Here is a 13729-nt window from a genome sequence, read left to right as displayed (position 1 = left end):
ATAGGCTACTCAAAATACTTGTTTAAGTATGTATTTACCCTTCTGGCTCTTTTCTGTAGAACCTGTACAGTGTCTGGAACGTAGTTTACTTCCAATAATTGTTGCTGAATGAATCATAAGTAAGTTCTGGTAGGTTAGAACAGAGGGGAATTTATTAATTGTACTTTTCAAAGCAATCATTCTAAAATGCATCCCACCGAGTAACACAGAGAATAGAAAAAAGCATGTGCTATTTGTCACTCTGTTCTTGAACCACCACCACCACTTCTCCACCCTCCTCCCCCTCAACATTACACAGACAAATGAATAGGGCTTTACATCTGCATCTTTGGTTTCTTAATCTTGGTAGCTTTTCTACAAAAGAGTTGATAGTTGGTATTTGGTTCACAAACCCTGCAGAAAAGATAATAGGGCCAACACTGTATTATTTTTTAAGAGGAAATGTCAAGAACAAAAAATGAAAATGTCAAAAGATAGGTTGATATACTGTATTCCTTAAAGAATGTTTTGCTGGGAGAACTGACCAAGTGATTTACTAACAGCTTCTACTGGACAGTCTTTGGATTACAATGTAGATGAAAAATAAATGGGAACCCATTTCATATTTACTCTGTCTAAGCATTTGACAGATAGAGAAAAAGATGGGAAGACACAATTACAGACTACAAAAATGTGGGGTTTTTTTCAGGTTTTCAAATTATGAAAAATAATTTTGTATTAGAATTTTTTTCAAACAGTCTACTTAGGTATATCTCTATATCCTTTAACTACAAAGATGACCTTTCATTCCTCATCACATCTGAATACAAGTAGATGAAATTATGTAAAGCTGAAGTTAGACTGGGACATAGGTACAAAAGTCAGTGGAGAGAGGACTCTGGTATATACAGGTCACAAGAGATGTAAATCTCATCAGCAAATCATAGATAACATTAGTGGGCTCAGCCACCGGTAACATTGCTGTAGTCCACAAACATCCATTGAGTGCCCATTATGCGCTATGCATTTGCTAGATGCTGCACATATAAAGATAAATAATACTGTTGAGCATTATTTCTTGTTATGGAGAGGTCTTTAATAAAGAGTAATTAATAAGAGTTGAAAAGAAAGTAAAAAAAATGAAGAGAAAAAAATGTTCTTCATTGCTCAAAAAAGGAATATCACTGCACACTTCTAAAGATCCAGTAGAGATCTTTAGATAAGATCTCTATCTTATTTATTAAATCTTTAGATAAGATCTCAATTTAACTATTTTTAATAATTTTAAGTAATTATTTGATGCATGTTAGTTAAAGATATCAATGTTGATGAAGAATATGAAAGACTAAACTGAATCTGGAAAAATATGGAAGCCCTAAAAAAAACTCTTTCTAAAGGTTCATATTTCCTGGTATTGATCACCTATTAAATTTATTACCTGAATCCTTTAATCTTCCCTCTATTTTTCTAAACAGAGAAATCTCATTCTCAAATGCTAAAAATATACTTAAACATAGATGGTAATCATTCTTTAATGTGCACTCACTACTAGCTCTATAAAGAGGACAGATGATGTAACATCTCCCTTCTAAACATATATTTTTCAGTACTGTGACAAAATAGCCATTTTTGAGGTATTTATCCCATTGACTCTTCGTTATGTCAAGAAATTAGGTGTTTGCTGCTCACTTGAGTAATTCCATAATTGAATATTTTTTGCATATAATTAATTGTAATTTGATGGGTGAAAGGTCAGGATAGTATTCAGGTTACCCCCTCTGCTTGGCTTCTTCTTTAAACTTGTTTTCTTCTGCTGTGTCATGCTGGGATCTCAAGAAATAGTTGAGAGTGATTTCTTGTTGTTTCCTTAAAGAATTAGGTTTTACTTTCATGTTTGTGCAAACACATACTTTGCCACTGTTTTGGCAGAGCTATGTACTTTGACAATAATATACTGTAATTTTCTTATTTTGAAACCCAATGCCTTCAATTCTAATTTTATGCTCTAATACTTTATAAAATAGTGCAATTTCTCCCATGTAAATTAAATTGGGTCATTTCATTGTTCTATCTTGCTTGCCAATGTAAGATATTTAAAGTGAGTACATGGACTTCTCAATTCTTCTCAGTACGTTGAAGATTGTTATACTTTATTTTGGCTTTTAATTCTAATCATCAATCTTTTGTAGTGAACCAAGTGACCAAGTAAGACACAATGAATTAAGATTTCACTGAATCTTTGTGTAGTGATGGCATTACTGCATAAGTTCCCTTTACATTACAATTCCTTTCACCTACTCAGGAATTTAGGTTACTAGATTGAGATCTGGTATTATACCAACAGCCTATGTTGAAAGAAGCTCTCAGAAGCAACCACATGGAACAATTGCTGATTCTTCTGTAAATCTGTTACTGAAGACAGATTTTTACATTAGAGGGCATCTTTGGATAAAGTGATCTTTCTGACTGTACAACAAGAAATTTTTGAATTGCACAAGTGGCTTGTTTAAAACAAACTTTATGCTCCTCTTTCCATTAGCTATCAGTAAACCTAGATGAAAACATGTAGTCCATCTCAACTTAAACTCTTAGACTCTTGTGACACGTATTTTGTGTACTAACCTCATCCAGGTGTAACCTTAGCTCCCCTACTTTTAATCTTGCTTTCATCATTCAGTTATTTTTTGTTTCATTTTTAATTGTGATAAAGCACATGCAACATAAAATTTACCATCTTATCCATTCTAAAAATGTGGAGTTCAGTAGTGCTAAGTACATTCACGTTGTTGTATAACCAATCTCCAGAACTCTTCATCTTACAAAACTAAAACCCTATACCATTTAACAACTCTCTATTTCCCTCACACCACAACTCCTGGGAACCACCATTCTACTTTCTGTCTCTATGAATTTATCTACTCAAGGTACCTCAAATAAATGGAATGATGCAGTATTTGTCTTTTTATAATTGGCCTATTTAACTGAGCATAATGTCCTGAAGGTTCATCCATGTTGCAACTTGTGTCTTAATTTCCCTCTTTTTTAAGGCTGCATAATATTCCATTATATGTATATACTACATTATATTAATCCATTAATCTGTGGATGGACACTTGGGTTTCTTTCACCTTTGGCTATTCTGAGTGATAGTGCTATGAACATAGGAACATACCTTTAAAACCCTGCTTTCATTTCTTTTGGATATATACATAGAAGTGGAAATGCTAGATCATATAGTAAGTCTATCTCTAATATTTTGATGAACTGCCATACTGTTTTCCACAGCAGCTGCACCATCCTACATCCCCACAAACTGTGCACAAGGATTCCAATTTCTCCACATCCTTGCCAACACTTGTTATTTTCTGTTTAAGAGTAGCCATTCTAACAAGTGTGAAGTAGTATCTCATTGTATTTTTCATTTGTATTTCCTTAATGATTACTAATGTTGAGCATCTCTTACATGTACTTATTGGCCATTTATATATCTGCTTTGGAGAAATGTCCATTCAAGTCCTTTGCCCATTTTTTAATTAGGTTGTTTGTTCTTTCATCGTTGAGGTTTAGGAGTTCCTTATATATTCTATTTATTAATCCCCTATTAGATACATGATTTGTAAATACTTTCTCATTCACAGTTGCCTTTTCATTCTGTTGATCCTGTCTTTTGATGCACAGAAGTTTTTCATTTTTATATAGTCCAATTTATCTGTTTTCCCTTTGTTCTAAGTAATTTTTATTTTGATTTAAACTCTTAAGTATTCTACAAGCTACCTTAAAATCTACCTAAATCAGAATATAAATAGATAATAATGTAATCACTCATTCTTCAATATTAGGTATTCTCCTAATTTTCCTATGATATTTTAATTATGTAACTTGTTAAGAATCCTTCTTTATTTGTTAATGGCATGAATGTAACAAATACAATTTGTATATCTGAACAAAAATTATCTATATAGGGAGACAATTTCCTTGGATCTCTTGAATTTTTGCATGTCTTATGGACAAGGCATTGACTGGCCTTTGCTCTGAACTATCTTTTCAAAGATGACTGCATGGTAAACAACCTTGGAAGAAAAGATATGTCTGCTTACAGTCTTAGAAGATGAAGATAGTGTCTCCCTCTCAACCTACAAACAGCCATGCTTAAAATCCATTATAAAAGATCTACATTCCCTAAGCTTAGGATTCCTCTCCTGTAATGCAACCTACTGCAATGTGAAGGTGTCACCTGGACTTCTTGGCTTTGCCATCTGGGATTGTGGCTTAAGGAACTGGTACAACAAAAGACTGATGTCCTGGCTACTGCTATGACTGTGAGTAAGAAATCTCTGGCCCTGGAGGTTCATGTCTTCTACAAGCATCCATGAAACTATATCATGCTAATTTGTTACTTGCAAGGAGGGAAAACCTCAGACCCTTCACAGTGATCAACAATGTATTCTAAGAGATTTTTACGAATATCCTTGAAAGTCATGTAGTGTAATCTCCCACTCAGTCAAGAATTTCTTCTACACATCCTGACAGATGGCATTCTAAATATCACTTAAGTTATTCCAGTAAATGGAAACTCTTCTCAAAGCCTGCAGCATTGGTTATTAAGTCCATCTTTATGTTGAACTGAACTATTTGTAACTGTACAGTATTGGTTTTTGCCTGACTTCATCTGTTAGTACATAGAATAATTAATCTATATTCTACATGACAGGTCTTTGTGTTTGAAAGTACCTACTTAGTCTCCCCTAATCTTAACTCTCTAAACATAGCAATTTCACTCAATATTCTTGACACACTATGTTCTCTAGATCCATTGAACACTGTAGACACACTTCAATATAGTGATAATTCCCATAAATATGTCTCCTATATGGCTAAGGAACAATTCAGTAAAAATATAATTTATTACTTGAACAGAATGCCTTTAGATCACTTAAAATAAATTTTACATACAGTTTTTGTAACTCTATTATATTGTCCTATCACAGTTAGCTTGTAATTTTATAAAATATTCAGATTTTTTTCCACACGGTCACATTCAAGCCATGGTTATATTCGTAGAACAAATTTTTAAAATTCATAACATAAGATTTTTACCCAGTACATGTCATTTTGAATTTTGCTTCTGTCATCAGATATTAGTTCTTTGTTAGATAAAACATATGCCATTAAGAAGAAATTATAGTCATCCTTTCAATCTCTTAATCATAGTTACTAATGAAAATATTGTCCACAAAAAGGGCTAAGGACAAGCCATTAAATTTATTCTTTCATAATAATCCAGACTATACTTCAATAATATCAATCAGTTGTTCAACAAGTTATCATCTACTGAATGATACCATTAGCCAGCATAAATGTCACCATCTTATCCACAAGGATATCATGCTCTGTATAAATGAAAAATATTTCATATCCCTGGCATTCTCTAGATCTACCAACTATTTCTAAAAGCATATGGCAGCACTTTACTAAGATATTAAGAAGAGTGTCATTCAAGTGAATGAATAACTGCTAATTTACTTTGATAATGACCAAGCTAAGTAAAGAGAACTGGACTGAGGCATTTTTGCCTCAACAAGAAATTGCTTCCCTGATCCCTAATCTCACATGAAGCTAAAGCCTTAAGCTCTGGAAGGAGTGCTAACTTGCTAACTAACATTCTCATTCCAGAGTTCAGGCTTCTGACTGAGATGTAGAAACAAAACACATCTGTCCCTGGGGGAATAGGTAGGAAATTCTTATGCTTCTATTGCTACTCTTTGGTATGGGTGGAAATATTCTATATCTTTATTGGAGTGATGGTTATAAACTTGTCAAAATGCATCAAACTACACCCTTTAGGAAGGTGAATACTACTGCATGTAGATTACACCTCAATAAAACTGACTTAAATAAAAGTACATTAAAATAAGTTAATTTTCTAAAAATTAGATAATAAATAGAAAGATGAGAAAAAAGAACATGAAATAATATTACCTTTAAAACAAACTGAATTTTGAAATGGTAATAATTACCATTAAAATTTAGGTCTAGAAAGATCTCCCGAGGAACTTGAATGAAGTAAAGGTATGTATCTAGCAGTTTTATTTAGATCATTAAAAATCTTGTAAGTGCACTCCCAGTGGTTACTAACAATACCTTATAAATGAGGAATATATTATTTTTTCCTTATGCTATTAAAATATTTGAATACTCTATTATATGTTACTCTTGATATATACGAAAAGCAGAAATACACAAGACATAGTCTCTATTTGCATTATAATAAAGTGAAAAAGTAATATTAAAAGTTATAACAAGAAAAACCACCCTTCTGAAAACAAACAGTGCTATCCTCAGTAGTTTTTCAATCAAAGAGAAATTAAAATCTATAATTAGAGACTTGGGGAAAAATTATGAGAATAAAATATACTCTATCATTCTTAAGAATACGGTCAAAGCTAAAAATCAGTTTAAAAATCATAGTTATAAATGCCTTCTTTATTTAGAAAAAAACATAAGTGGATTGAATTTTAAGTTAAGAATAAAAGAAATAATAAAATAGAACCTAGAGAGGACAAAAATGTATTAATAAATATAAAAATTGAAATGAGTAAATTGAAACACAGAAAGAACAGTAGAATTAATTAGAATAAATAGCTAAATCAAAGATTAATTTGGTTAAAAAGACTAACAAAACACCAAATCTCTGGCAACTCAATTCCAGTATAATATTTCATAAAAATTATAGTATAATTTTTAAATTTTTTAATTTTGTTTGTTGATATTTTTGTTGATGTAGTTCTGCTTTATTATTCACTTTCTAAATCCTTGAGTTTAATATTCTGTTTATTTAATGCTTTTTTGAATCAGTAATTAATCCAAATCGTCCCTACAAAAGATCAGGACAAAGTCCATAATCATGTTGATAGATCCAAAGGGTATTTGAAAAACTTTAACATTTATTTCTGATAATAACTCTTGACAAATAATATTTTAAGTTAATCCATAATCATAATTATCAGAGAAATACTAAAGCATCCCTAGAGTACTTAACTTAAAAGTCCTTTTAAAAATTAGCCTATGCAGTAAGAGAAGAAAAAAGATGTAAATATTTAAAAGAAGTATCAAACATAATTATTTGTGGGTGATGAGAATAAAACTAAATTATTGCAATATTAAATAATGAATAAAAATAAGTATTTTTAAAATGCATGTCTAAATGCTGGCAATAAAAAGTTAGGAAATACAATTTTTAAAATCCCATTCTTTTTTTTTTTTTATGAGGGGGAGGTAATTAGGTTTATTTATTTATTTCTGTTTGGAGGAGGTACTGGGGATTGAATCCAAGACCTCGTACATGCTAAGCATGTGCTCTACCACTTGAACTATACCCGCCCCCCTAAAAGTCCCATCCTTAATATTCACATATGTAGTGCTTTTCAAACTTTAATATGCATAAAAATCACCTGAGGGTCTTATTAAAATGCAGACTCAGTAGATTTGGGGATCAAGATTTTACATTTCTAATGAGCTCCCAAGTGCCGCTGATCATACTTTGATTAGTAAAGTGTATGTGTATGAGTGTATATATATATCTCTCTCTCACACATTTACATACCTATCCATATATACAAATATATACTATATATGCAGATATATTATCATGTATAATTCTCATTTATAATTTTTAAACTTAAGAATTAACAAGAAACTAATAAAACATCTATGTTAAAAAAGATAAAAGAAAGGTTAAACTATTACTGGGAGACATAAAAGAATATTTGAATAAAGAAGAAAATATGTTCCTGAATGTGAAGACAATGTTATAAACATGTCAATTCTTCTTCAAATCAATCTATGCCTTCAACACCAATGAAAACCACTAAATGTTGGGGGTGGGTTGCATCTTTAAAAAATAAAAACAATAAAGTTCATTAGAAAGAATAAATACGCCATATAAGATAAAATTTTCACAAAGAGAACACCAGGTAGTTCTTTCCCTTCCAGAAATTAATGACAAGAATTAAAACAACTTGTTTCTGTCAGAGTCAGACAGATCAAAGTGTGTATACAAACTCCAGTCATTGATCTAAGTGTGCATATGAACTTAATATATAATAAAGGTGACACATCAAATCACTGAGAAAAAGATAAATCTTTTGACAAGTGCATTAAGACACCTCTAATAATTACTCAAATAGACTTATATCCTGGTCTTCCAACATTATGACCTTGGGACTTAATAAAACAAGAGAACATGCACTCATGCACACACACACATCAAATTATATGAATTTTAATGTACAAAAAAATGTTAAAGTATTCACAAATAGAAATCATAAAAAGCTAAGCTATACCACAGGGAACAAATAGATAAAGAAATTAAACTTTTATCTATCATAATATTTATTATTTTATGTGATCCCATTCTCCTAGAAGGGCTAGTCAATACTGTGGACCTTCGTGGCCCACTACTAACCCTGTCTTCTTTCTTCTGACAACAATTCACTGACTTCTACAATTTAGCCACTCTAACATAATTTTTGTTCTTTTACCAAAATCCCTATCAGCATAACAAAATCAGAGTTATTTCCTCTCTTAAAATCAAATGAATCAATACAGAGATCTGGCTCTGATTATAACTATATAGTCGTTTTTATTTTCACTACGCCCAGTTAGACTGACCATTTTGGTTATAGGTAGACTCCTAGATCTCCTCACATGGCATCAAATGATAAATGATGAAGAACTTTTTAAAGGATAAATCAACATTTCCTCTACAAGCTGTACACAACATAAAATATACCATTAAAAGGGTAGTCATTATGCTGTATGCCAGAAATTGACACAACACTGTAAACTGACTATACTTCAATAAAATATATATATATACAAGAAAACAAAAACAAAAGAAAGGATATGTCATTTTAGAAAGCATCAAATAAACTAATAAAGGTGTAAAAACTAGGCCTTACAATCACTGCAAGCATTTCCTTGCCAAGTGTCTAATAGGGCATATTATAAGCTTACTGTGAATGCTGCAATAATTATGAGTCCCAAAAATATAATATCTCATCCTAACTTTCTAAGCATCCTTTTATAATTATACCTCCACCTCTTAGAGTAGACTGGATCCTGGTCTTCTTTCATCCCTCTTATGAAGCTGTGATTCATGTGGTTCAGTGCACGGTGGTGCCGTAGTTTAAAAGAACCTAGTTAGTTTAGCAATAGTGATTTCTAAACTCATGTCCTCTACTTGTATTTCTTCAACGTCTTAAGAACAACTTGTAATTACAAGAAAAATTTTCATCTATTCTTTTTAAGAATTACACTGCAACAGCATTTACCTCACCAACCCTCACGACCCACAAAAATCTCCTCCACTAAAGCCACTTTGATGACTCCTCCTCTCCCTTCTCCCTCTATTTTACTAAATGCTTCTCTCACTACTCCTGCCCACCCCATCCCATACTTCATACCAGTCAAATCCATTTGGATCAAAAGAACATAGCTGGCAAAGCAAGATTCCTGGAGAACAGCTCAGTAAAACCATAATACCACATCATGGGCAAAGAGATGTCAAAGGCTAGAAATGGCCATGCAGTAAGGATTTTGTCCCATCACACTTCAGACATTTACTGAGAATGCACAAGTGAATGAAGGATTACAAATGAAGAGGAAAGAATTAGCTACAATGTGGAAGAAAAAGTTCTTGCCAGACTCAGAAGACCCAGAAACCTAGACAGAGCACTATTCTTTTCACTCTGATCTAATTTTACAAGATTCCTTTTATAGAAATAAAATACACAAACATGCTTTGTAAATATACTCTTTTTCTGAATTAATATAATATTAGTAGTAGATTAATAGTTCAGTGTTGATATGGAATAAACTCATGTAATAGGCTTTCAATTTCCAATATTTTAATCAGAAATCACCAAAATTCTTGGAGGATTAGTATATTCATTTGTACAAATTACAAATCACAGAATACAGTAAAACTTTGCTAACTCAGGCCTCCCTAATTCAGAAATCATCATAGGGAAGCAGTAAGGTATAATACAAAGTACTGTGGCTAGAGATGGGAAACAGTAATAAACTTGAAGCGGCACTGCAACTAACTAGTGTATGATTTTAGAAAGGTCCCTTAACCTTTCTGGACTCTGTTCACTTGTGTTTAAAGTGAGGTAGATTATTCAAATCAATCCATCCTATCATCATATAATTCTATGATTCTGTGTGAGCCAGATAGGTGCTTCTTTTTTACTTTACTCTTTCCATAAGCAGTGTTTCTGGGAACGGAATTATTCTCATCTGTGTGTCTGTTTTTTTAATCTGGAGCTCATGAATAGCTTTAAAGGGTCACAGGAATTTCCCAAATTTGGGCAATCATGTTCACGTGCATTTTTCTGAACAGAAGTCCATAGCTTTCATCTGATTCTCAAAAATGCTCTCAAAAAAAGATGAAGAACCACTTATCTCAATAATGAACTAATTCCAAGTGATTCTCATCAACTTGTGGAAACAGGCTCACAAAAATATTGTTTAATAATCCTGTATTTGTTCTGTAACATTTTGTATTTTATGGCAATAACGCAACACACTGTTACAATATAAGTTACACTTCAAACTTTCACTAATGGCTGTCTCCTCATTCAGTGATGGTTGGTGGTCTACATCTGTCTAGTTCACCTCATTATATCAAATGCCTTGAACAGTGCCTGGCTCTCAGTGAGGCAAGAAGAAGAATGGCTACCAGTTTATCTCCAGGGGAAGAAGGCAACTGTGGGGTGACTATCTTCTTATCTGGACTTGGATTGAGATTCCAGGATTCTACGAAATAATGGAAGAATTAGCAAGTAAGGACAGATAGATTATCGTATCCAAAAGTCAAGCTCTGTAATTTCAGTAAAAGAAAATGGAAACTGAAAGTGAACAAGGGCCTTACCAAAAGTGGCAAGGTCATGACCAGAGTCCTTAGCCAATGGTACAGGGGCTCCTTCCATTCCGCTACATTGTCCAGCTTGGGAAGGACCCAGGGCCTAATTATAGAGTGCAAATGAGCATATCACTCAAATTCCAGTTCCCTTCTTGTACCTGAAATACAGCTAACAATCTCCTCCTTCATTACAGGTAGACATACCATAAATTACCTGTGATTTTTCCCTGACTTATTAACTATAATTAAAAAAATCATGCCTTATATGTAATATAAGTTGGATTCAAATTCTTTGCCAGTGTCATGTCTATAAAAGTTAGCCAGTGTTATAAATAAAATGGCTTTCATCATGCAAACTTGGCTTTTCAATAATGCTTGTTTATTTGTCTTAACTGACAATTACAGGAAGGAAAAATGATTCATTCATTAGTATCTTTTAAAATATATAGGATGTAAAACTGAATGAATGTTATTTCATTCCTATACACTTCTGGTAATTGACTTTTAAAAGCTTAATAACATTTGCATTTATTTTATCTTTTCAGGAGCATTGTTTTAAACCCAGCCTATTTCCGAAATCATCTTCGTCAGGCAACAGTGTTTAGATGTCTGGAGCGATATTCAGAAGCTGCTCGGTATGTTTGTTGTAACTTTTGTGAAGATTTATTTCAAGTTAAATTAATTTTATTCTCAGCTTCTGGTAATAGCATAATAGGACTTTCCATTTCTCTTGTGGAATATGATTTTACCAGAATTATTGTCTTATAAATGTCAAACCAACAATTATTGACTATCTTTTTCTTTAATTAAAGCCATTCTGTGTTCATTGCTGTTAGTAAAATTCAAACTTTCCAGGCATGAGGTCACTGATAATGATGGGGAAACTTCCAGGGAAGATGAGAAACGGACCTGACCTCTTGCTCTCAAGTAGGTTCCTGATCCTGGTTGTTAATGACACACTTTTGCAACTACCTTTTTCTTGCGTTCTGGAAATAAAATCCAACCACGTAAAAAGGACCCCAGCATCCCATTTCTAGAGAAGTCAGCATCACTTATAATACCAAGGGTTGTTACAGGTGTCCTAAAGTATTGTCTTTTTAACCCAAAATACGCCTCATAAAAACCTAGTGAAGCAGCTCCTGATAGACTCATCCCCAGAGCCTAGACGTACAGCAAAAAATTGCAAGAATCGTGCAGCAGCCTGAAGGCTCTGCTCAAAATTCCTTCTCCCCTGTAACAACTTAGGCTTTTCCCTCCGAGTCAACCTCATCATATCAGACTCCCCTTCCCTTTGATAAATTCTCTCAAAGAATTTTCTTCATCTCTCAGTATACAGGTCCCTGCTGTTTCTTACCCATCCACTTTACCACCCCAGGAATTTATCAGGAAAGTGTGACTGGTTTCTGCACGAAATCCAACCATAACTACTAGGGAGAAACCCACAGTAACAGGAACGGGGGGCCCAGGTTGCTGGTGGCTACTATCTCTAGAACTTTTGGAAATGACCCGTTCTTGGAAAACGAAGTTTAAAGAATTTAAGTGGATAATGAAATGATTCCATAAAATTGATACCATGAGTTTGACACGAATTCCATTTTATAAGATGGTCCTAGGAGTTACTTGAACTCAATTAAATGATAGATATGGAAGGCAGAAATAATCACAACTACTCTCACTCTGCAGTCAAACAACCAATATGGCAAAACATTTATTTAACTGTGTTCATGTCCACTTTGAATAATTAAAATAGGTCTTTATCAATCTCTTTTTTCACATTTTATTTTTCCTTATACTTTTTTCCTAAATGTTTTATCTTACATATTCACATACAACATCTTCCTAGTTGGTATTTTCTCCACTGAGTTGTCCCTATGGCTCACCTGCTGTCCACACACACTATGTGAGTGAGAGGACGTTTAAGAGATGACAGTAAGCTTCCTTCTGTCCCACACTTTTTAAAGGCAATTAGCTACAAATGAAGCTAATAAGTTCAGCATAGAGAGATACAATTATCTGTAAAATAGTTTCCCTTGAGAAGAGGTTTATTAATGTGTCTTCTGAATTTAATTGAAAGATAATAGGAAAAAGCTAGATGCAACTTCAGAAGTAGATTGCAACTAGTTAAAAGCTGCTAGTGGTGTGCTGGGTAAGCTTGTACAGACTCTAGGAAGTCAACTGTTAAATATTCAGGAATATCAGGAGATGTTAACTTCAGCTGTTAACTGTAGGAGAAATTAGCAATGCTGGGAGAATTTACACTACAGAAATTGGCAAATGTTACAAATCCATACTTTCTGAGTTTAGGAGAGAGTCAGATACCAGCATATCATTGACTATAACTTAATTGTATCTAACCTAACTGTGTGACTTAAATTTGTGATAATAATTCTTTATGGTTCCTAAAACAAATTAATAAACAATGAGAAGTTGAAAATTAGGAATTTGTCAGTACTCACCATGTAATATTGGCAGTGACTCTCCATTTCCTTTGACATTTATATCCCTGCAGTACAATAAATATATCTGTTTAATAATATTTGATGACTAGCTCAACAATGCTCCTTGAGAAAGTTCCTGATAATTGTTGGCTATAGCATTGTAGACTTTCCAACAGAAGCAGACACAATTTCTTTCATATACAAGTGTTTTTCATCTTGGTTTCCTTGGCAATTATAATCCTCCATGTAGAGTATTAGTCATCCTTCCTCCAACCCCCAATCCGTCACTAAGGAAGAATTAGCTGTGTATTTCTACATACATGAGCTAGACAGCGGGATTCTAGAGCAGAAATAACACACTGAAATGCTTACAAAGCCTATGCAGATA

At 33.1% G+C, this 13729-nt stretch overlaps 1 protein-coding gene across 1 annotated transcript in view; it reads left to right on the top strand.

Annotated features, from left to right (window-relative positions):
• Positions 1-13729, top strand: part of SPATA16 (spermatogenesis associated 16) — a 181081-nt gene that overhangs the window by 61500 nt on the left and 105852 nt on the right. The window contains exon 3 of the mRNA XM_010976277.2: positions 11449-11538. Within this exon, the coding sequence (XP_010974579.2) occupies positions 11449-11538 (90 nt within the window). The remainder of the gene's footprint in view (positions 1-11448; positions 11539-13729) is intronic.

The sequence above is a fragment of the Camelus dromedarius genome, chromosome 2 (genome assembly GCF_036321535.1).
Source record: "Camelus dromedarius isolate mCamDro1 chromosome 2, mCamDro1.pat, whole genome shotgun sequence".
NCBI classification, from domain to species: Eukaryota; Metazoa; Chordata; class Mammalia; order Artiodactyla; family Camelidae; genus Camelus; species Camelus dromedarius.
The sequence above is the reverse complement of the archived record's forward strand: the minus strand, read 5'-3'. Positions and strand labels throughout refer to the sequence as shown.